Source organism: Pantherophis guttatus, chromosome 1, assembly GCF_059756535.1.
Source record: "Pantherophis guttatus breed Tessera chromosome 1, ASM5975653v1, whole genome shotgun sequence".
NCBI lineage: Eukaryota > Metazoa > Chordata > Lepidosauria > Squamata > Colubridae > Pantherophis > Pantherophis guttatus.
This window is the reverse complement of record NC_142063.1, coordinates 170,546,677-170,571,935: the sequence shown is the minus strand read 5'-3', so window position 1 is coordinate 170,571,935 and position 25,259 is coordinate 170,546,677. Positions and strand designations below refer to the sequence as shown.

The 25,259-nt window shown below is 39.6% G+C and overlaps 1 protein-coding gene across 3 annotated transcripts; it reads right to left on the bottom strand.

The window, feature by feature from the left end:
- LOC117675021 (inducible T-cell costimulator-like) lies at positions 1–25,259 on the bottom strand. 3 transcript variants are annotated; one of them, XM_034433313.3, is made up of 5 exons: positions 25,197–25,259; positions 6,988–7,035; positions 5,565–5,897; positions 2,728–2,840; positions 1–2,187 (listed from the first exon to the last, which is right to left on the bottom strand). In XM_034433313.3, exons 1-5 carry the CDS (start codon positions 25,240–25,242, stop codon positions 2,116–2,118), a joined length of 612 nt encoding a protein of 203 aa, XP_034289204.2. In that variant the 5' UTR covers positions 25,243–25,259; the 3' UTR covers positions 1–2,115. The 3 variants fall into 3 exon arrangements, with proteins under 3 accessions (XP_034289204.2, XP_087738263.1, XP_034289196.2); XM_087882137.1 differs by lacking the exon at positions 25,197–25,259 and adding an exon at positions 15,102–15,148; XM_034433305.3 differs by lacking the exon at positions 25,197–25,259 and adding an exon at positions 10,271–10,827.

Below are 25,259 nucleotides of genomic sequence, written 5' to 3'. Positions count from 1 at the left end.
TGACTCTCAATACCATTTATTAGTTTACATTTCATACTATTGGAAGTTAATTTCAAACTTCCAATACAGGTTATAGCAAGGTAATATATAACTTATAATATCAGATAAACAAACAATGAATTGGTGAACTGGTCTGTCATATGCTTTAATATAAACTTTTGTTGTGTACCCAGGTTTTGTCTGTCATTTTTCTCATAATACAAAAAGTTAGAAAGATACAAATTCAGGCAAGATACAAAAAAGATTTAAAAGAATATGGTTTCTACAAGGAGCAACAAGAGCTTGATAAAATAATACAGGGGACGGAGGAAAAAATGATATCCAAAACATATAACTATTTACTGAGACTTAAGATGGAGGAAGAAACTGTCAAAGAAACCATGATAGCCTGGGCAAAGAATTGTGGGGAAAAAAATATAAACTAACATTGTCGGCAGCCTGTAAAGAAAACCTATATAAAATATTTTACCGTTGGCATTTACCTCCGGCTAGACTGGTCAAAATGTTTCCAAATCTATCTGTGGAATGCTGGAAGTGTAAACATAATCAAGGTAACATATACCATATATGGTGGTCATGTTCAGAAGCCAGGAAATATTGGATTAGAAGAAGAAAATGGTTAGAAGAAATTATGAATCAACGAATTGAGTTAAAACCAGAAATATTCCTATTAGGGATAATAAGAGGAAACCATAGTAAGAAAATTCAATATATCATATTACATGTAACACAGCGGCCAGAATTTCATATGCACAAAGCTAGAAACAGGACCTCTGAGAGAATGGTGATTAAAAAGGTGTTAGATTGCACTGAGATGGACAGGTTAACATTGAAATTAAAAGAAAGAGGGGAAACAAAATATTATTTAGTCTGGGAAATGTAGTACAAATGGCTAGAGAACAGATGTAAAGATTAAATATGAAGATAGCTTGAAAGAAATACTAAAATTTAAAGATAATGCATATAGTTAAAGGAAGACTAAAGAATGTTATGTATGTTATGTATATATGAGTATTAGCGATGCTGAAACGCTGAAAAATTGTAAATGTGATATAAAATGATGAAATATGTTGAATAAAAATAATTAAAGTATAGAGAAGAGAAAAAAAGGTTAGAAAGAAATTTGCCAAATTTCTACTATCTGAGTTACAGATTGGACCATCACAAGATAAAAAACTTGCACAGGGATTCCATCCTCAAGTTTGGCCCCAAACTTTTCTTCATTGAATGCAAGTTATCTACTACAACTAAGTTTATTAGTTTTCATGAAGCTGCATAATAAAAAATAAGTCTACTGCTGGTTAACAGGCTGAAAAGGGAAATTCATATTCATTTTTTAATTATTTGCAAAAATGTAGGCAACAAATGCATTTTATTCATTCATGTATGCACTGAAAACTATTGCAGCTATTCTATTGCGTACTTCATTGAAGCAGGTTCTCTTAGTTGTTGGTTAAAGCAAAATCAAAGAAATAAAAAAATCTGACTAAAAGCAATATTTCAATTTTAATGAAGTTACAACCATTCATGACTGAAAAATATATTTCAGGTGTTTAATTTATAAAGAAAAGCTAAGATGAACACAACAGTAACCTGTTCTACTTTCTTCCAGCCCAGTGTCCGCAGAAAAGTTTGAGGCCAAAACTCAGCATTGGAAAAGGGTGGACATTTCTCACATTTTATGCTTCCTGGCTTATCGAGGAATTCATACAGAAAACCCAAACTCTGAATGTTATAAAATTATTTTAATTTTTTAAAAAAGCATTGTCCCGATATAATATTCCAGATTTCCATTAATCCTTGAGTCTTTGATTCATAACAGAAATAACAGTGGGACAAGACAGTCCTAACCGGCATTAAGGAGGAATGCAAAATTAACACGTGGAGAAGAATCCTGATAGCATGGAGGCCTTGTGCTGGGTTGCTCCTCTGCAATCATTCAAAGTAGTTTCTTGCTTTAGAAGCTTTTCTGATGAAGCCAAAGCTGGCTGTTCAGGAAGAAGAGATAAGCAAGGAAAGAAACCAACCCCTTGAAAGTAAATTAAGTCCAAGGTCAGCTTTGACCCCACTGCTTCATGGAACCCACTTTACGTATTATTTCTGGATACTGCATTTTCATCTAGGTTTTACTGCTGCCATGGACATGTATTCAGTGTTGTTGTCATAACTCTTGGCACATTGGCAAGCCTGGGAACAAAAAGGAGATGGTGTGGATTCTGATTAATAATTTTGATGAATGATCTTAACTCTTTTCTTTTCTTTTGAAATGACCAAAACTATGAAAAAGTGAAATAATGGCAAATTCAGGGTAAAAAATAAAAATAAAAGGATTATCACCCCTGTTCACTTTCTGCTGGATGCTTTCCAAGTGACTTCAGAGCTTGGCTGCACCCACTATTATTTATCAATTCTTTTGCAGCCAGCAATCAGAGGAATTGCTTTCTTGGATATTTTTGCTGATGTTCACAGCATTCTTTCTCCCTTCGCCCTAGTTCTAAAACTTCAGGCCACTAAATCAATAAACAGCTCCATCTTATGCAAATTAAAAGTAAACTGCTATCACTTGTGACTGAATTCCAATAGTAAATAAATGCTTAGATTTATTCATCAAAGTGATTTCCAGTCCACATGCTGACACTGTATGCCACTGAATCTCACAAAATGGAAACTCTGTTACTATATCTTTGGCAGAAACTGGACTTGAAGAAGGCTGTGGAAATCACTTACCACACTTCTAAAACACCATATTGAAGAAAAGATGCAGGCAACAAATAAAAAAACTACGAGCCCAATAAGTATCCATGATGTAAGTTCCGATAGCCAGCAAGATTTTTCTGAATCTGGGAAAGAATCAAATTGGTGTTTATAATTAAGACTTGGGACTAATAGCCACCATTGTGAATTGTGTAGTATAGCCCAAAAACTTGGCCAATTTTCTTTTTGAACTGGCTGGTGATCAGCAGTGTCCATAAATACCTCTTGACATATGATTATAGACACAGGGAAAGGGTAGGGATGAAGCCAAGAGAAATTAACCAAGCTGCCAACCATCCTATTCTTGTGACTCAGAAATGAAGTTTGACTAGAAGAATCACTGGTCTGCTACTCTTCCATCTTCAGCAGTGTATTTTGGATTGGATTTCTTTCTTATTGGATATCTTTCCTGCTTTTTGTTGAGCAGCTCAGAATATATAGAATCCCCTCCTTAGAAGTGACCTGTCAATAATCCTGGCTGAGAGTGTGACTGGTCCCAAATCACCAAAGATCTTTCATGGTTGAAGAGGGATTTGCCTGGCTCACTTTGTTCCTTGTCCAAAACAAGGCTGCTCCCCTTAACTGGCTGAGTTGATCATTCAATACCTGGACCAAAATGATTACCATGATACCATTTAATCTAGATTTAGGTGTGCATAACTTGACTTTTTTTTTTTTTAAAGTGGTTAGTTAAGTGTCTCTTTAGAGATTCACATGCAGCACTTTACACTCTCTGTCAGCAATCTTTCATTTTCCTTTGGGTTCCATGGCTTCAGGAAAGTCTTCCAATTTATCTCCAATAGAAATCATTATCCTCATCCAAAAATAAGAACTTTATCAATAGCGGTCTTTCCTAGAAAGAATTTTAATGACAGAAAAAGATACAAAGGATGAAATTTCCCTGCTCCATACACATCTTATAGATATGTAAAGGTTTTCAGACCTGGACTTGATAAAATAAATACATAAAATAGCTCTTTTATCTTTTTCTATATTGCTTAATGTGTAGAAACATTCTCTATATGATGAATATCTTTATAATTATATATCTATAAGAAACAAGCTTTTTATTTTTAATGGGAAAAATTCCATTTAAAAAAATAAGAGGGTGTTTTTTTTAGATAAGGAGTATGATCTATAAATACTCTGTGGCATGTGGCACTCCTCAAAGAAGGCATTCCATACAGTGGTGAGTTTCAAATTTTTTTACTACTGGTTCTGTGGGTGTGGCTTGGTGGGCATGGCGTGGCGGGCGCGGCTTGGTGGATGTGGCAGGGGAAGGATACTGTAAAATCTCCATTCCCACCCCACTCCAGGGGAAGGATACTGTAAAATCTCCATTCCCTCCCCACTCTAGGGGAAGGTTACTGCAAAATCCCCATTTTCTTCCGATCAGCTGGGACTTGGGAGGCAGAGAATAGATGGGGGCAGGGCCAGTCAGAATTTTTACTACCGGTTCTCCGGACTACTCAAAATTTCCACTACTGGTTCTTGAGAACTGGCCAGAACCTGCTGAAACCTATCTCTGATTCCATACCTTCCATTTATATGCTACTTTACAGCCATCTGGTAGCTATAATCTTATAATAATAATAACATACTTCTATTAGGTAAAAGTAAAGGTTCCCCTTGCACATATGTGCTAGTTGTTCCTGACTCTAGGGAGCGGTGCTCATCTCCGTTGCAAAGCCGAAGAGCCAGCACTGTCCAAAGATGTCTCCATGGTCATGTGGCCGGCATGACTAAATGCCAAAGGCGCATGGAACACTATTACCTTCCCACCAAAGGTGGTTCCTATTTTTCTACTTGCATTTTTTATGTGCTTTCGAACTGCTAAATTGGCAGAAGCTGGGACAAGTAACGGGAGCTCACCCCGTTACACGACACTAGGGATTCGAACCACTGAACTGCCAACCTTTTGATCGACAAGCTCAGCTTCTTAGCCACTGAGCCACCACATCCCTTAGTTCTATTACAATGCAATAAAACTGCAATTAAAATTACGTTTACCATCTTTCAATTTTTTGAAAAAAAATCAGTTTCAAATATGGCCATCAGAAAATAACTAGAATAGAAGCAGAATCCATTAGCTGCAAGGAAAGTCTAGCCAGCCGTTCTGTTAATCCAGGAGTAGAATCTGGCCTGGTGAGGATCACGCCCTTGATTACCTTCCCATAGGGACTACCAGTGAGCATGGTAAATGACTTCTGTGTTAAAACATTGCATATCAAAATATTGGTGGATGGGAGAATCTATGAATCTATAATTGTGGGTATATATTTAAATATGCAGGTCATCAATGGATACATATGTATTTGTGAAGACCTTAGAGCCAGAGAAAAAGAACTCTGCTCCTTGAGCACTATGCTCCAGCTGTGTTTTCTATCTTATTACTGTTCAATCACTAGCAGTCCTGAGACACTAAAAACTGCTTTCAATTTTATTTGGGTGGAAGTGAGGGCATGTGTGGAATAATGATGAAGCAACGGCTCTCAATACATGGACCTAATGGGATTGGTGGAACTTAGACTTCTCCTAAATGATGATGTCATGAGTATTATTCCTTTACACATTTATATTACGTGCCTCTTTTTAGAAAGGCTATTGTTGCCAGTTGAGAAGAGCTGCTGGCATTTCCCCAGAATTCAGTGTACCTTCCTTCCAAAGGAGATGAAAGAAGAAAAATGCTTTCTCTAAAATAAGGTGAAACAGTCTGACAAGTAAGAATTATTTGACAAAAGGAATTGTTCTGCCAAATCATACTTTGTTAGATTTATTTAATTGTGTTCTCAAAAACAATGATAACTTACCTTGAACATAGAGATGCTTTTCATTCGATTTGCAACAACGATAGACTGGAGTAAGAACTTCTAGGCAACAGATATAAGTATCACTATGCTTGCTTTTTAAATTTCTGAGAGTGAATGATACCTTGTCATCTGAATAGATTGGTTCACAGGATTCATTTGTTCTTTCAGAGTTGTTTTTACCATTGTCTACATAAAGAGAACAGACTTCTTGATTGCTCTGGCCCTTATACAGCTTCATATAGAAACCTTTCACATTCCTGGGCAAAGGACAATTCAATGTAAAATTTTCTCTTGGAAATTCATCTTTGCGCTGAGAATGGTTGGTGATAGTATCTGTAGAAAGAAAGAAACGGTTAACAAGCAAAAGTAAACATTGCCATGGGAAGTTAGCAGTTGTCTGCTTTGTTAACAAAGAAATATGTAGAGGAAAAACATAAGGTAAAAGAAGGAAATGGACTAAGGCTTTTTCTAAATATCCTGTCACATATATTATTTAATCCCATTATTATCTATATTATCTATATAATGATGTAGTATAAACATCTTATAATTGATGCGATCAATTGCATTAATTTGTGTGAGCTCATTCAAGCCAATACAGGATCCTTGTTTTGCAAACATTTTTCTATGTCTCCAAAATGGCCGAACTGATTGTCAGATTTTATCCCAGTTTGCTGATAGTTTTTGTGCTTTTGATCTTCTTCAAAAATAAGTTGATATGTTTTCTTTAGAATTCCAGCATTTGCGATTAGTTTTCACAAGCCTGCAGCTGACTTGTCCAAGATAGCCTTGCAAATCCATGACATCACAATATTTAAGCAAGTAACAGCGGAAAAAAAGCCATTACATGAACAGGGCCCATTAAAATACCAATACAGGTAAGCAATTTGTTACTTTTCATTATATTTCTTTTAAAAATAATGAACGAGCTGCCTCAGGTACTGAAACATTAGGTGGCATACAACAATATAGTAAATTCAAATTTAAACAGCAGCAAAATAATGATTTTAGAGAAACTAAAAAACCTCCCACCCATTTCAGGGAGACAACACAGATGTTACACAACCCTCGAAACATAGACTAGTCAAAATCAATATCAAAAGCAGATCACAAATCAACTTCTCCTAGGGCTGGTGAAAAAGACAGGTGAAATGATATGTTATCTCAAGACACCAAGAGAAATATTTTTATGATGTTCATTTATTAACAGACCTGAAACATTAATCACAACTCAATAGCAGCTAACCATATACTGGATTAAGTTTGATGTTTCAGTCCCTTGGACATAGAGTTTAAATCATATTGACTCATATAGCACTTACATATATGTGGAATCGCAGATCTCAGTTGTTAATTCTTGCTTGTCACACTCATTTGGATATAATGTCCTTAATTAATATCATTAAAATATAATAAGTCATACCTGTGCAAGATGTAGTGCAGGATGAAATGGATGGACACTGGTCAACACCTAAAAATAATATATCAATGCCACTTAATCATTTTTAAGATTAAAAAAACCAATGTACATAAACATTTGAATTGCATAGTAGAAATTAACAATACATTAGTTTAAGTAAATTATCAATCATTGCAAAGTACCCCTATAATTTTGCATATCATGAATTCTTTGAACATTATTTATGTTATAAATTCTGTTAAGGTTGTGAATGTAAATAATATTTGCAAAGTTTTGATTGCAGCCAAGGATGCGTATATTATGATCAGAATTAAAACACATTGTGCAGAGAAGTCAAGAAAGGGCATGCAACGTCCAGAATGGGCTTCAAACAATTTAACAACCGGTTCGCCTAGTGCAGAACCGAAAATGTGAGTGTGTACATATGCACCTTCATGCTTGTGTGAGGCTTCAAACACACAGCGATTTCATGTGTGCAGCTTCCAGTACACCTTCTCTGGCAGCCACGGTGAATAGAGCAGGCAAGGCGCGGAAATCAGCTGGGCTGCGTGGGCGGGGCGGGCGAGCCAGAGAGTGAGATATATAGGACGGGATAGTACCGGGGCAAGTGGGCAGGCCCAGCCGGTGGTCGGAACTATCGGTACAGGTGAACCGGTCCAAACCGGCAGCAACCCACCTCTGGTAACATTGCAAGATACTGCAATGCAAGTATAAAAGAGTGGGTTATGTGTCATGATATTATCATTGTGGCATTGTTGTGGTTAGGAATGATGACCTAAAAGCACAAATGCATGCAAGGCATGTTGCCAATGAAGGAGCTGCAGTAAGAGAATTTTTTAAAGGTCTTTTATACTGCAGATAAAAAAGTTTACCTGCAGTATATTCTGCTTGTATAAATCGAGTCCTACAATATGTACCTAGAGTTATACCCAGAATGTAATATAGACTTCTGCTATGGAGAAAACCTTGGTGAAACTAGCAAGGCCAAATGAAAGAGGCATGGAAATGAACACAGTTATCCCAATTTCCCTCTCAAAGTTTAGGAATGCAAGGAAGTTGTAGGTAACATAGAGAAAGTACCAGGGTACAACTCAAGAGCAAATGGGAATAACTTGACTACAGCAAGATTAGAAAGCAATAACTGCTGAAATTGGATATTCTAGCCCAGTGGTGAAATCCAAATTTTTTTACTACTGGTTCTGTGGGTGTGACTTGCTGGGCATGGTGTGTCTTGGTGAGCATGGCAGGGAAAGGATACTGCAAAATCTCCATTCCCACCCCATTCCAGGGGAAGGATACTGCAAAATCTCCATTCCCATCCCACTCTGGGGCCAGCCAGAGGTGGTATTTGCCAGTTCTCCAAACTGCTCAAAATTTCCGCTACCAGTTCTCCAGAACCTGTCAGAACCTGCTGGATTTCACCCCTACTCTAGCCACTATTCAGCTGATACATGAATCTTAACTCTTTCATACTATTTTTTTTCTCTTACTTACCTCAGCTATCTTACCCTTATCTTTTAATAGATTTGATTAAAAGCAGAATATTGGATCTATTGGATTCATAACTATAATGCTAAAGCATAAGTGAATGATAAAAGGCCATTTTGTGTTTCCCAAAGAAATCCCAAAGAAATTACAAAACCTTAAGCATTGGTTCCAATTAATTATTTTTATAATTATTGCCACTGTTATAGAAATGAATCAGTGACCGAAAAAAGGTGCCTACCACAGTGAAACAATGCTTGACCCCTCAAAGGGGTTTGGACATAATAATATTGTGTATAAATGGAATGACTCAATCTATTCAGCAATTTCCAAGAGTGAATAATTTAAAGTATAATACAAAAAAATCTAAAATGCTAATAGTAATATAGAAATAATATAATAAATAAAGATGTGGTTTCTTATTAATTTCTAAGACTTCACAGAAATGAACCTAAGTGAAGTAGCAGAACTATCACAATCCTAAGGCCACTTCATGAGCCTGCCCACAGGGGTCATTCTCCCATTCTGTGTGAACTGCAACCCCCAGCATTCCAAGTCAGTATATGGCTATGCAAATTGGGAATTCTGAGAAGTGCAATTTCACCACATCTAAAAAAGCATGATGCGCTCTTGCACAACCTCCTTGGGAGACTACCAGCTTGCTGCAAATAAACATGAATTAGTGGAGGCATTTCTTTCATATGCAAGGTTTGGAGGTGAGAAAAGAGGTGCTAAATGCTTCCTTTATAGTTAGGTGACAAGATGTCCTCATCTCCTTTCTTTGCTTGGTTCTAATTTCTGTACAAACAATGATTGGTCTGCTTATTTTCTCACCTATGTTCCTATGTTATTTATGTTATTTAATGGTATAAAGTAAATCATGCCAATAGGTTGCCACAGTTATACAGCTGGCCAACCTTCAATGATCCTTCATCACTCTATTTGGGGGGATAAATGGTGGTATTCCATGAAGCAAAATTAGAGTCTATCATGTAGGTCAGAAGGCAACATCATTCTATTCACATGCAGCACATCATACAGTGCCAACTCCTGACTTCCACACTGATTGTTTTGAAGCACCATGAGATAATACAAAGGGTGTATTTCTTGGACAGCCATCATTATTAAAATATAATCTAAGTAAATTAAAGCAGTACTCCAAAATATATTCACCTGGGGGTAAGTCTCAGTGAATTCAATGAGATTTTGAATTAGATATTCTATGTAAAATGGTGTGATGTTGGTCCTTCACACATGTAACTAGAATACTTCAGAATGATCCGGGAGTGAAAAATAGATATAAAGTAATATAAACCAACTTTATATGATATAAGCACAATGTTGGAAACAGAAAATAGTGAGCAGCTTAAAAACCAAGTAAACAATATACTAGAAATCTTGTACTGGACATTGGCCTTCCATAGACAAGGAATTCCAACTGAGAAAAGTTTGTGTCTTGTTAAAATACACCTGACAATTTTGGCAATCATTTTCTGGAGTTGTTTATAGTATAATTTTTATAATAAAGTTAAAATGATTATTATAACTCTGTTCAAAGACATTACTATACTATATACTAGTGGATACAGTTTTAGTAAACTAAATAATGGCACATAAGAAATATCAACCGTTAAATATGGTCCTATAGCTAGAGAATGATTCAATTTTTCATAGTACAAATGCCTGTTCTTTGCCGTAGCTTCAGGGTCACTGCTTCTAAACATTTCTTATACAGTCTTTAAACTCAATAAAATCACAACCAAAGGAAATTTCTGTCAACAGAATCTGCAGTATCACTTACCATGCAAAGCTTCAAAGCAGCAACACAAAAGGCAGAAAGCCACAATGCCTATTTTCATATTCACGAACCTAGATGCTGAAATTAATGTTTTGTATTGTCAAGGAGCCTGTAGTACAGTGGAGTAAAACACTGTTATTAACATCTGCTGCTTGCAATTACTGCAAGTTCAAATCTCACCAGGCTCAAGGTTGACTCAGCCTTCCATCCTTTCAAAGGTAGGTGAAATGAGGACCCAGATTGTGGGGGCAATAAACTGACTTTGTATAAATATACAAAAGTATGAAGGCTATTGCTTAACGCATTGTAAGCCGCCCTGAGTCTCCGGAGAAGGATGGCATATAAATTAAAAGCAAAAAAAAAAAAAAAGAGGAGCAAAGTTTTATACTGGAAAAAAAGATGGTGCTTCTCTCTCTTTTTAGGTTCTCAGTAGTAGAAAAGATCACTGTTTTTGTTAAAAATTACTGTTCTTGGTTTAAATTCCACATGTAGAAATATGGAATTTATATGTCATCGTGAAAGGTGTGATCTGTCTGAAGCGTTGGATTTCCCCAGTTCAGTTCTTGCTTATTTCGCTGAAATGATAGTCCTTTTCCTGTCTCAGTTTGTTTCAATGAATCAGAATCTGAAACTAGTTTCAGTTTAATCTGAGCAAACAGAAATCAAGCTGATGACAATATTTGTTATGCTGAACCTTTTCTTCATGATAATGCTGTAGTTAGAAAATAGAGGCTGGGCTGAAAGAGGAAACATTAAGGACTAGGGTGTCAGACACTAGTCCTAATAATTAGAGGTCAGTGGTCTGCAAATTATTTTGACTTTATTCATTCGTTTCAACATTTAATGGGTTTTTTGCTATATTTGTTTGGAAATCCATAAAATATTATTTTAGTTTTATACAATATTTAAGACTTGAAACAGCAAAAAAGACCTCAGCACAGTGCAGCAGAGTGAGCTCCAACCATATAATCATGCTGGCCATATGACCACGGAAGCATCTTCAGACAACTCTGGCTCTCTTGGCTAAGAAACTGAGATGAGCACCAACCCCTAGAGTCACACACAACTGGACAGGAAAAACCTTTACCTTTACCTTTAGAAAGAACAGAAACCTATTCCTTGCTCTTTTTGATATACTTCAATAAATAGAAAATTTCCATGGATTTCTATAAGCAGCTCTTGTTATCTCTTCCAGAACATTTCAAAATTTGTTTTTCTTGGGGTAAAACAGGAAGTTACCTATCATGATAGCAATGTTAACCTTTTTTTCCCCGAGAGTTACCAAGTTTCCTTTATATCAAAGAGAATTGGTTTGCAGTGCAATGGAAACAAGGCCTATCAACATCTTAAAGTGAGCAGATGAGTTCTTCATACAAGAAAGTTTAGGAAAAAATAAGGTCCAAATACAAACCAGGTCTAAGTATAAATACTCAGTCATAGGAAATGAGGCAAGTTTTCTGGCAGCTGATAATCAGACTACACAAAGTCAAGACAATTTTTTTCAGTACTTGTTCATCTCCACAAACCACTTTTTGTATCATAGGCTTCAAGCTCACGCCCTAAACCAGATGGACTGCATTGACCCAATTAAGACTAATGGTCTACTCAAGAGCCATAGTGATTTGTGAATCAATCACTCTCCTCAGTCTTGAACATTTGTGTCCTTCAGCCTTCTTTTGACCCAGAATTGCTGTTGGCCTCTGGATTTAGACACTCAGGAGTCACTTCTATGCTTGCTATCTGGGCTTTAACTTCTTGTCCCAGTCAGTCTCCAAGGACTCTATGGATAAGGCTTCAGTGGGAGACATGGTGCGTTTGCCAGAGATAGTTCTCCTGAAACCCCCCCCCCTTTTTTTTTAAACAAATCTCATATCCCTTTCTGCAATAGCAAGGAAAACTGAAAATAGGTCAGCGGGTATAGTTGCTCATCTACTAAATTTCTCGTTGTCAATTCTGCTTAGGTTCTTTAATGATCCTCTCCTTTGGTTGTAATTTGAAGCCTCCTTGTGAATTAATCCAATTATCACTACCTTCAATTTTCTTGAAATATGTAAGGCATATAGAAGTAAAGAGGAAAGAACAGAAATACAAGAAATTCTAATGTGTTTAATTTGGGAAATTAACAGTTCACATTAACTATGTAACTTTTTTAAATAATTTAACAATATACAAAATGAAAAAAGGAATAAACCAAAGAAATTATTGTTCTTTGAACCAAAGAAATAGAGATAAGAGATAAAAAGAAGAAAAGAAATATAGCAGAATCTGGCTTACAACAACAATATTCAATACACTTTCCTATCTGAATGAACTATCTTTGCACCCAACATATCAATACTTGGTGTCATACACTGCCTTTTACTATTCAAAATTCTCATATCAAATCTATCTAATCAGAACTTCCTTGATCTTCCACTTCCTCCCAAACCATTTACTTTGTCTTTCTATATTTATTTTAAATATTTGAACCTCATTCATTTTCAGTGTCCAAATAACCTTCTTTTGCATTGTACTTCTTTTGCATTGATCTCTCACTTCTTTATTCAATCCTCATTCATTCTGCACCCATTCATTCCTAAACAATATTCTCTTGTTTTATCAAGAAGTGATCATTCCCAATGAATTCAGATTACTGAATGACACATTTCATTTCTTTATTGTTTTATATCCCACTGTTGTAAAAAAACTCTACTTTTAATAGTTTGTAAGATATGTAAAAAGAAACTAAAACATTGATGATACATCTAATTAAAGCTAGTGAAATAATATACAGTATATACCTATGCCAGTGGTAGGTTGCTACCGGTTTGCCCCAGATCAGGCGAACTGGTAGCAGCGGCGGTGGGAGGCTCCACCCACCTACCCAGATGTCTCTGCGCATGCGTAGAAGCATTGCACACGCATGCCCACGAGCAAACCGGTAGCGATGGGATTTGAAACCTACTACTGGCCTAGGCCTATCATCTATCTATCTATCTATCTATCTATCTATCTATCTATCTATCTATCTATCTATCTATCTATCATCTATCTATCTATCTATATTGGAGTTCCAATAGACCTTGGAAAATCAGATTATTTGGACCCATTTCAGTCAAATTTCAAGTCAAGCCATAGCATGGAGATGAATTTACTGCACAGGACTTATGGCAGAGCTGGAGTTGTGGCAGAATTTGGACAGAGCAGTCCAGCTGGTGGTCTTTGATCTCTCAACAGCTTTTGATAACACTGATTATATTATCCTTCTGGATCAACTACAAAGGGACTGAGATCAAAGGCACAGTGCTGTGGTATTTCTCTTTCTGGCTCCAATCATTGTTTGGGAGTGGGGGAAATAAAGTCTGAAGCCTCTTATTATAGGGCAGCATGGTGTTCAACACTATCAGAATTCCTGTTTAACATCTATCTGAATCTGCAGGGAAAAGTCTTCCCATGACACAGAATCAGGTGTCATTAGTATGCCAATAATAGTTGTATAGTTCAACCCTTGGTCAACCAAATGATGCTGCTGAAGTCTTATCCTAATGCCTGGAGTCTTTATAGGACGCAATAAGTCTTGTCTTGCCTCTTAAAAGACCAAGTAGCTATGATTCTTCCGGTGCCAGATATTTCTTGTTTTTATTTCTGAATAGAATCAATTTTTTCCAGACAAAACTGGCATGAAATTCATAAATCTTCCTAGATTGACTGCTGCTACTTGAAATGTTGGTGGCAGCTATTACAAACAGAAAGGTTTTTGCACAGATTTGTCTGATGCACCAATTGCATCATTTCCTGGGCTAGAAGTATTTTTTCAGAGTTACACACCCATAGTCTCCCCCAAATGTAAAATATTGCATACAAAGCAGACTGTTCTTAAAGACCATTTGACAGCTGCAGCTGGTCCAAATGCAGATGTGTGAGCAGTTGTGAGTGTGCTTTGGTATGCCCATGTAACTTCTGCTATGCGAGCTGCAATGAATTTTCAGTTGTAATTCAACCTGTTTGTTGCCACCTACTATAAATACTGTAGTCCATTTATCTGAGGGATCATCTTTCCCCCATTATTTATGTTGTTCCCCTCAGATTGAGCAGAGTGGGTACATTTCACATCCCATCTATTAAGAAATAGCATCTAATTGTTGTTACAACACAAGCTTTCTCTGTCACTATATCTGCCTTCTGCAACAGCATCCACCACTAAGAGATTCCCTGACATCATTTAAACAATTAAATTAAAACTTCTTGTGGAAAGGTAGGTGTCCATCATCTTGGAGAACTTCTAAGGAGCAAGAAAATTGGAGTAATTTTGGGACAAGTTCCCCAAAAGGGATATTAAGAAACTACACCATTTTGGAGACTGTTGAGGCTGTTTAGCAGAATGTGGCAGAAAAATTGATTTGAAGAAAGGGAAACGATTACCCAAAGGATGCAGATACCCAAGCAATATAATTCTCTACAGATTCTTGCAGTACTTAGGAGAGACTGTAATGCAGTTCTGAGCCAGCCTCAGAACAAATCTAATTCTCTATTCAAATAGCTACTTAAATAGCTAGATACAGCAGGGAGGTTGAAACAATGATGAATTCAAAAGATCCAAAAAGCAGTTGAGCCACATCCTAGACTGACTCTGCTTAATTTCAAATAAAAGAACAAAAGAAAAAAGAGAGAGAAAGTGCTCACAAAGACGCAGAGAGATTTTGAGAGGAACTGGCTCAAGAGATAAAGAAATAATTTCTAATTTAAAGATAGAATTCCTTCTGAAAGATGGGGGGATCAAAAGCTATGTTTTTAAAAGACTTAAATGACTTGATCTAACAAGAAGTCCTGGAGAGTGGATACCATGGAACTGTACCTGCACAACAGTATGATTGTTTTTTCTGCGTCTGCTGAATAGGATTATGCCATACGGCTTCCAAAATGAAACAGGCATCCAATATGCAGGTGACAAAATGGGTAATAGGACTTCGGAATGCAAACTCTGCCCCTTATATTTTTTCTTGCAATGTTGGGATGCGAAAACAAAAGGCAGAGCTGTCATTGTGACATCATTCATGATGCTTCTTTTGTGATTTTATTGTCAAGGAATGGTTACATTTAGAAGAAGTGCTTCAGACCATATGTAAGTATTCTCTGCTAGTTATTAAAGTAACCCATTTTTTTTCAGCCTTCCCATTAGAACCCTAACACCTGTATTAATGATTCCATTCTTTAAACTTAATGAAACTCATTTCCTCAGATTCATAAACAATCCTGAAAAACCTCAGGCTAGCTACTCTTGTAGAATAGCAAAGAGAGGCTGTAATTTCAGGAGGCCTGAGACATTTCTTCCAAGCCATTTTTGAAGCTAGAGTGTTCTCTACTGCTATGAATAAATATAATTTTTTTACACCCATGGCATTGCTTAAAATCTCATGATGGTATGCAGCACTTTAAAAATTGGCAAGCTTATTCTGATAAAACTGATCAACTTTGATCAATTATAGCTGAAAATGTTGTAATTAAACGTTGTTAAATTTTCAAAAGGTCTACTTAGGGGCTAGTATTTTGATTATTACTACTATTTTGTACTGTTGGAAGAAATGTCCATCTGAGTTCAGTTCCAAGTGAGGAAAAAGACACTGTAAACATGGAGACTGCTTGGAAATATGTTTTTAATGGTGGACAGGATCACATGCCTTGATGATGTTGGGTGAAGAAAAAAAGGGAAAGCTATTCTGCCGGCTATTCTGCAGTGCCCTCTTTTAAAGGGACTGTCCAGCAGCCTGGCCACTGACATCACTTTAATTACCCGCCTGCTGCCTGGCAGGCCAGTGCACCCAGGTGGAGGACTGCTCCGGGATGACCAAAGAGCTAGTCCTGTGACTACCACAGCTCTGGAATATGGGACTAGGCCATGGTGGGGCTGAAAATCTCCACCGTAGGGGGTGGGACGTGCAATGTGCAACTTTGCAGGTGGTGCAACATGTGAAAAGGAGCACAGTCCTTGCTGGCCTGAATGAGATAATGGTGCTGTTACAGAGGTGGGGGGGGCAGCTGAAGTGGCGGTGGCGATGGCTGGAAGGTCCAGGAGTGAAATGCTACTTGTATTTGCATGGCATCAGCATTCCGCCTTCACCATGGTATATTTGTGCCAGCTGGTGGCACCAAGGCAGCCTTTGTCTCCTGCCGTTTGGGGCTCAGAGTGGTAAACCACATCCAGGAAGCACTTCAGCTTTTTTCCATTTTATCATTTCTTCCCTACATTACAGTACACTGTTCATGAATGTCCTATTTTAAATTTAATCAGCATCAACTTAGAATCTTAACCGGTGCACCATTATTATTTTTTGCACAACATAATCAAGGCAATGCAGCAAAGAAACCAAAGCTAACAAATCTCAGTTCCCCCGCTTCATGCTAAATTTCTTTTAAGAATTTCTGTTCATTCCCATTTTAAATACATAGGCATATTCATGCCTGGGATTTATCCACCAATCTAATACAAAGAGAGGTCTTTAAAGCCCGGTGATGTCCGGAAAGGGACGGTCGATGTAAATAATAATTTTTAAAAATCACAATCAAAGGGGATTTGGGCAGCTAACACTGGAAAAGCCAGCTTTGGAAAGCACCAGCTGGATACAAAAAGAGGAAGGGGTCTTTTTTTTTCCCCCAGAATGAGCCACAGGGAAAGAAGGGGAAAAAGCCAGCTTTGTACGGAAAAGTCAAGCAAAGATACCTCAAAGATATCTCCAGGAGGAGGGGGGGTTCCTCCTCCTCCTCCTGGAACTGCTGCTGCTCTTCTTCCTTTTCTTCCCGGCCGTAGCTACCCAACCTCTGAAGATCCAGTATTTCCACCTCATCCAAAAGGCTGGGGGCAGAAGGATGGAAGGGGTGGTGAGGGTTTTGTGGGGTCCCCCTGATGGGGGATGGCTTGAAGTAGACAAAGAGCTCAGCTTGGCATACGAGAGCCGGCACTGGGCTCGACCTGCCGGCTGGAGGGGAAGTGCTGTGAAGGACTGATGGGGGGGCACTTGGGGCTCAGAGTGGTAAACCACATCCAGGAAGCACTACACCAGAGGGAAGCAGCTGGAGTCAACCCTGGCTTTGCTGTCCATTGCAGACGCTAGATCAGCCCCTTCAAATTCTCGCCTCTCGAGGAGCCCGGTCGAAGTTTCCCATGCCTCTTCAGCGAGTGCTCTTTGAGAGACAAGAGTTTGCAGGGGGCTGCTCTAGCATCTGCAATGGACAGCAAAGCCAGGATGGACTCCGGCTGCTTCTCTCTGCTAACAGGTGGCCAAACTAACTGCCTGAAGGACCCCATCCTGTCTCTGGGAGTCAAAGCGCTGAAGTGCGAGTGGCATAGGAAACCTTGGCTGGGCTCCATGAGAGAAATGCAACGATTTCTCTGTGGACCACCAAAATTTTCTCATGGACCACCAGTGGTCCGCGGACCACCAGTTGGTGACAGCTGCTCCAGGCTTCACTCCCCATTTACATATTTAACACTCATAGTACTCTCTTAATTTATCTTTAAATTGATACTTTTTTATTGACTTTCTTGTCCAGGTCTTCTCAAATTTCCCTGGATAGGGGAACAAGAAAGAAAGAGACTTGATTTGGAAACTAGCAAAGAAAAAAAGTGTCACGTAACTCCTCCTTAACTCTGTTGTTCTGCTTAAAATCATACTTTAGCTAGCAGTTGGAATTAAAACAAAAATTGTGGGATAAAGTTATATTCAGCTGGTATGTAATGTTTATTTAGACCCCTACTATAAAATTGAACTTTGGGTATTTTCAATAACTGTCTTCCTCAACTTGAGCACCACCCATATGTCTTAATTTCAAATCTTAGACCTCTCATCTGTGGCCTTCTGGGATGTGGGATTTTTAATATGTGTAATTTCATCTTCAATTATCTAACTCAGGAGGAGGGGTGTCAAGTTAAATGTCTAACCCATTCATATCACATCCCCTCATAGTCCTGCAAGGGTTAACATAACCACATATCCCATCATTCCACCTTACTCCTCCCCCTGGGTATAAGAGGTCCCACCACGAGGCCATCCAGCAGTTCCAGATGTGCACCTGTAAGAGAGAGACAAAGGTCAGTGGTTATCAACTGAATGGACCTAGGACTAGTTCAGGCCAGCAATAAAGAAATTAAAAGAAGATATACTTGTGTCTTATGAGCTATTGGGTTAGATCCATCATCCTCACAGATTGGTAGCAGAGGATGGTTACCCATAACTCTGAATAATGACTGAACCAGCTGTTTATTCTGAAAAGAAGAACAGAATAAACACAAGAGCTCTCACTAGACAAATGGCTGCACAACTGACACCCGGAGGTGCCACAGCAAGAGCCACACCGACTGAGAGTGAGCAGGATGGCGACCTGAACTCACTGCCCAGGAACGAAAGACAACAAGAGAAAGCAATCTATCGCGAACAGGAAGCATCGCAGAGAGGGGATGAACTAAGGCTATCAATACTGATGTTAATGGAGACGCCTACCAGTGAAGAAAACCTCATCATGAACGTCCAAAGCCTCCTTGGGAGCCATGGAGCAGCGATCGAGGCCCCAGAGCTGATTCAAGGAACCAACACTCCGGTAAGGGACAGGCCAGCCCAGTCGGACGACCCAGACCTAGCCAAATCCATTTTTGCGCCCTTTTCCCGGCAGCCATCTTGGAATGGCCAACAACCAATGGGGAGCTGGGATTCAAACTCAATGGCGCAAAACAGCCAGAGCCCCAAAACAAACGGGGAACATCCCGAAGACAACTGTGAGGAACGAATCCAAAGCAACAGGAGCTCGCCTACCGAGTTCGAGATAGAGAGAACCATCGAGACTCTAGCGGCAGCGTTTGGCTCCACGTTCAAGCCTCCCGCACCAGCCACAAGCCGCAAAGAAACTTCCGAAAGCCAGAGGGACATCAGAGTGACCATCGGCACCGAAGCACCGACCCTGTCACTCCCCAGAAAAGCAACACACTTCCGCGACAAGCACAGGACATCGACTGCCTACAGATTGACCCCACGGCAGGACTCGAACTCACCACCCCTCCTACTACCGGCACGAGACCTGAGGGAAGAAAACCAAGCCAGCTACTTACCTACTCTACGACCTCCTCCGGGCTTCTCTGCTCACCCAGGGACCAGCATCTGTGGATCGAGACCTGCTGCCGCCGCCGCCGCCGAGCCACCGGACTTTGGAAGTCCTCGGTCAACGACCGCAATGCCCCCGCGCCTTCTACCAATGTTCGCCGGGGATCCAGCTGCCCAGCAACAGTTTCCAACGCCCAGCGTGGAGTCCAGATGCGCCAGGGGTGAGTCCAACCTCCCCCTGGCAGGCCTGGGCCTAGGCCTAGGAGCCACGGCCGCGAGCTCCTCACCCGACAACTTCCAGTGCGAATTTTTTTTTTAATTTGATTTATATGCCGCCCTTCTCCGGAGACTCAGGGCGGCTTACAATGTACTAAGCAATAGCCTTCATCCTTTTGTATATTTATACAAAGTCAGCTTATTGCCCCCACAATTGGGTCCTCAATTTACCTACCTTAGAAAGGATGGAAGGCTGAGTCAACCTTGAGCCTGGTGAGATTCGAACCTGCAGTAATTGTAGGCAGCTGGTCTTAATAACAGGGTGCTTTAGACCACTGTACTACCAAGGCTCTTGGTAATGAGCTTTGCGCATGCTAAGTCTTCACCTGTAGGGAAAGAAGAAAAAAAAGTGACTAGCAGTTTTTTTAAGCTCAAGCATCCCATTACCATATTGTGAATTCACTCACATCCAGGACCATGGACAGCTGCCCTCAGTAAGTAATTACTCAAATAATTCTGGAACATTACCTGTTAACTTTCCTAAACTACAGGTAGATGGGAGAAATCTTTTAGAATGGAGTCAGCAACTGCAAATAATATTTATGAAAGAAAACATACTTTTTCTAATTTCAAAACCACCCCAGAAACCTTGGACATTTAAATAAATAAATAAATAAATAAATAAATAAATAAATAAATAAATAAATAAATAAATAAATAAATAAATAAATAAATTTCTATACCGCCCTTCTCCCGAAGGACTCAGGGCGGTGTACAGCCTATTAAAAACACAAAGACAAACATCAGTTAAAAAATAATTAAAATTATTACATAATTTTGGCTCAGATTTAAAACCCCAAAATTTAAAACCCAATTTAAAAATCATTACATTGATAGCCCAGCTTGGCGGAACAGCAGGGTCTTGAGGGCACAGCGAAATACACAGAAATTGAAATTGAAATTGAAATTGAAATTGACTGTATCCATCACAGGGTTTTTTGTATATTGTTAACCAGCATCTCACCCACTATGTATCCAAGCATAAGTAATCACATGACGGTACACGAGGTCATGCAAAAACTTTATAGCCTGTTTTACAGTAGAAGTAGAGCCACCACTACAAAGATATCCAGGGATTTTCACTCTGCCAGGCTCAGGCCAGGGGTTCCCATGAGCGAGCACCTGTTGAAGCTTAATGGTACCAGGGCTGAATTAATGCAAAGGGGGGAAGCAATCACCGAAGAGAGTATGATGAGCATAGTCATAAACTCCTTAGACAGTAGCTGGGACAACTTTGTGACACAGCTAGACAGTCTCAGTCTAGAACACTTATCCTTAGACACACTCACCAATCGCCTAATTGCAGAAGATAACCTAAGGAGGAACCACCATCTATCCAGGAGAGATCCAAGACCTACCAAGAGGGTTGAGTTCCAGGATAGGGCAAAGGGTACTCCAGAATGTTTTTCTTGCAGTTCCAAGAACCATTTAAAAAGGGATTGCCCCAGAAACAATAAGGACAGGGGATACAATGATCGCAGAGGGAGACAATCACCAGACCGCAGGCCCTTTAGGGAACAAGGGTGTGGGTGGTCTCCCAACCCCAGACGAAACAGTGAGTGTAGGGACAGTTTCAGGGACAGTAACCCAGGGTCCATGTACGGTTTCAGATATGGGAAGCCAAACTCCAAACAAAAAATAAGCGAGAACATGTGGCTCTTAAACTCAGGAGCCACTAACCACACCACACATAACTCAAATTTATTCATTTCCCTCATAGAGACAGATTTTGAGATCAGAGTGGCCAACCAGAGCATTCCAAGGTAATAGGAAAGGGAAGTGTGCATATCCCAGGAATAGGAGAAATAGAAGGGGTGTTATATATGCCAGAAATATCCCATAACGTGCTAGCCACCACAAAACTTACAATAGACACAAACACCTAAATAATGTTCAAAGAAGGCAGAGTTTACTTATCCAATCAAGGGAAAAAGGTTGGGAAGGTAACCATACACGACGGTCTACCTTACTTTACACCTAACGAGAGTAACAAAGGGAGTGTAAACATAAGCATTGTCAATGAGAAAAAGGGAAACACAGAAACAGGAGGGATACACCAGAGGGAAACCAATTGTATGTCACCAGGTAAAAACACGGTATCTATGGGAAAGCCCAGCCATGATAATTGTGCCCACCTTCTCCATAGAAGGCTAGGGCATATCAGTTTCCCAGTTGTTAAGAAAATGTTGGAATGTACCGAGGGTTTAAAAGTAAAAGATTGTGAGAATTATTTAGAGTGTTCCACTTGTAAGTGCTCAAAAATTAAGGTCAAAGCGAGGCCCAAGAAATCAGAGCTCTGACTACTGACTCTACCTTTCAACTAGTACACATGGACCTAGTGGGGCCATTGAAGCCATCCATTAGGCATAGAAAAAGATTTTTTCTAACCATTGTGGACAATTATAGTAGATATGGTTATGTATATTCACTCAGACATAAAAATGAAACATTCCAAAAATTCAAAGAATTCTATAGAAAAGTGGAACTACAACATGGCACCAAAATCAAGCAGATAATGACTGACCGAGGTACAGAATTCATGGCCAGAGACTTTACAAAATGGTTAAGGGAAAGGGGCATATTGCATTTCACTTCTTCACCTTTTTCCCCCTTTCAAAATGGAGTCGTAGAACATAAAAACGGCGTGCTCCAAACAATGGTGAGATGTGTCCTAGAAGACGCAGGGATGAGCCAATCATTCTGGTCAGAGGCATTGCATTACTCCAACTATACACTGAACAGATTGTGGTCAAGTTCAATTAATAAAACCCCATATGAGATAATGTATAAGAGAAAACCTAACCTACCTCACCTGCATATATTTGGTGTCCCAGCGGACGTTCATATCCCCAGACAATTAAGAAAGAAAGGAGAAAAGATATCCAAAAGACTAAGATTCATGTGTTCTGTCCCCGTCTCACACACACATGCACACAAACAGACAGCCCGGGGTTAAATAAACTGGCAGACAACCAATTCTTCCGATAAGAAGCTTGGCAGCAATCCAGTAGCTGCTTGCCAAGAACTTTACTCATAAAACAAAATACACACAGTCAAGAATTGTCCAGTTCGTAAAATAAATCCAAGGCCGATAATGTTGTTTCCAAAGATGCAATGTGACTCGATAGTAGTTAGTTTTGTCCGTCACAGAGTCTGAATGGCCACCTCACCCCCTTTTATACCCTGTGGGGTGTGGTCCAGTGACTCACACCCCACAGAGCTTAATCTCTGGCACGCCTTTTCTTCTGTTGTGTGCGCTTATCTCTGCGATGCTGCCGAGGATCCAGCCAAGACTCATTTCCCTCATCACTGTCCACCTGTGGCTGCATGGATGTGCTTGGCCCCTGCCCTATCACTTGCCCTTCAGCGGACACCGAAGGCATTGCCAGAGAGGAGGGTCCTGGAGAGGGAGGCCTTGCCAACTCCTCTCCTTCACTCTCGGAGTCCTCTCCTGCCGATGACACAGGCTCAGGTAACAGAGCCACAACATCATGGGGTATGAACCAGGAACAAAAGGTTTCAGGTTCGTGGATTGCAATAACAAGTTTATTGTGTCTAGATCTGCGGACTTTCATGAACATTCAAATTGGTCAAGGCTTCATTCCAACGACATTTCTCTTGGCAGGGATACGCACTCACATAAACAAAAGGATGAGGAACCAACCACTGAAAAAGAAAAAGAAACCAAAACACACAGGCCCAAACACCACGAACTAAGGGCCGAGGAATGGAAGGAAGGGCATCCCACTTTGAACTTAGTTAGCCTCACTAACAAAGAAGCCTAGTACCTGCATGAAACAGACACGCCTCCTGACAGACCAATCAGAACGAATAGAAACAAAATACCAAAGAGACTTGAGGATTACGTCATGTCTATACATACAGGCAATATCACACCAGGTTCCTATGAAGAGATACTCGACCTTCCCCAGGAAGAGAAAGAAAAATGGAAACAAGCCATAGAAAGAGAAATGGAGAGTCTTAGGAACCTGCGAGTATACTCACCAGCTCAAGTACCAGAAAACAAAAAACCAATAGGGACCAAGTGGGTGTTCAAGGTCAAGATGCTAGAAAACAATAAAGTATTGTACAAAGCAAGGCTAGTCGCACAAGGCTTTGCCCAGAAGCACCCAGAGGACTACACAGACACCTACTCGCCCACGGTCAGGGCTGAGAGTGTCAAGAGTGCCCTAGTAATAGCCACCATCCTGGGACTAGAAGTATTTCAATTCGATGTGCAAACTGCATATCTTCATGCAGAATTGGATAAGGAAATTTACGTCATGGCCCCACCAGGATACAATGAAGGAAAAAACAACATGTGGCTTCTGAATAAAAGTTTATATGGACTCAAGCAGTCAGGCAAAAGGTGGTACGATTGTCTAGCCAAAACCCTCAACTCTATGGGCTTCACCGCCACTTCAGCGGATAAATGCTTCTTCATAAAGAGAGAAAAAGAATCATTTGAAGGCTTCCTTGTCTATGTGGATGATACATAGGAAAGCAAAAAACCAAATGTGACAAGTTTGCCGCTGAATTAGGGAATCATTTTTCATTAAAATCACTAGGGAAAACAGACAAACACTTAGGGGTCCAAGTGACCAAAACTGACAAAAGTTTCCGACTCTCGCAAAAAGAAAAAATCATAGAGCTATTATCAAAATGTAATATGTCAGAGGCAAAACCCAGTGAGACCCCCATGCAACCAGATTTTCTAAAAAATATGTACAATGAAGCTGAACCCTTCATTGACAACAAACTGTACAGGTCTACCATAGGGTCACTACTGTACAAGACCAGACATCGCTTTAGCTGTCAACCTACTATCTAGACACGTAAGTAAGCCTACAACTCTACACTGGGATGCCATCAAAAGGTTACTCAGGTACCTAAAATGCAGTATTAATGCCCACTTATACCTTGAACCAGACCTATCCATGAAACCAAAGTTAACCTGTTATACAGACGCTGACTGGGCGGGAGATATCAAAAGTAGGAAAAGCACTTCTGGGTACGTACTTTTCCTCAACAACAGCCCTATACATTGGTACACAGGGAAGCAAAAACTAGTAGCCATCTCTACCACCGAGGCAGAATTTGTCTGCTTGTCTAAAGCCGCAAATAACCTAATATGGTTTGATGACTTACTCAGTGATATTTGGACTGAACCATCATACCCAATAATTATCCATGAGGATAATAAAGCAGCCATAGAAATATCAAAGGCTGATGCCGTGGGACAGAGATCAAGGCACATCGACATTAAGTGTAAAAATGTTAGACAATTCTCAGAGATTGGTTTTATTAAGGCCATACACTGTGACACTGAAGAGCAAACAGCAGATATACTTACCAAACCTTTACCTCACAAACAACAGGCATACCTCACGTCAAAAATATGTGTCTATATGTAAACCAAATAATTTTATGTATGTAACATGTATGTATGTGAATATCATGTACCTGCCATCAGTTAGACATTTAGAGGGGGTTTTGTCAAGTTAAATGTCTAACCCATTCGTATCACATCCCCTCATAGTCCTGCAAGGGTTAACATAACCACATATCCCATCATTCCACCTTACCTCTGACTCCTCCCCCTGGGTATAAGAGGTCCCACCATGAGGCCATCCAGCAGTTCCAGATGT

Coding starts and splice junctions, on each gene's coding strand:
- LOC117675021 (XM_034433305.3), bottom strand. CDS start 10,328: ATGAAAATAGGCATTGTGGCTTTCTGCCTTTTGTGTTGCTGCTTTGAA. Junction 2,841..5,564: donor AAAGCATCTCTATGTTCAAG/GTAAGTTATCAT, acceptor ATTCTTTCCCAG/ATTCAGAAAAATCTTGCTGG. Junction 2,188..2,727: donor TATGGTGTTTTAGAAGTGTG/GTAAGTGATTTC, acceptor TTTTGTTCCCAG/GCTTGCCAATGTGCCAAGAG.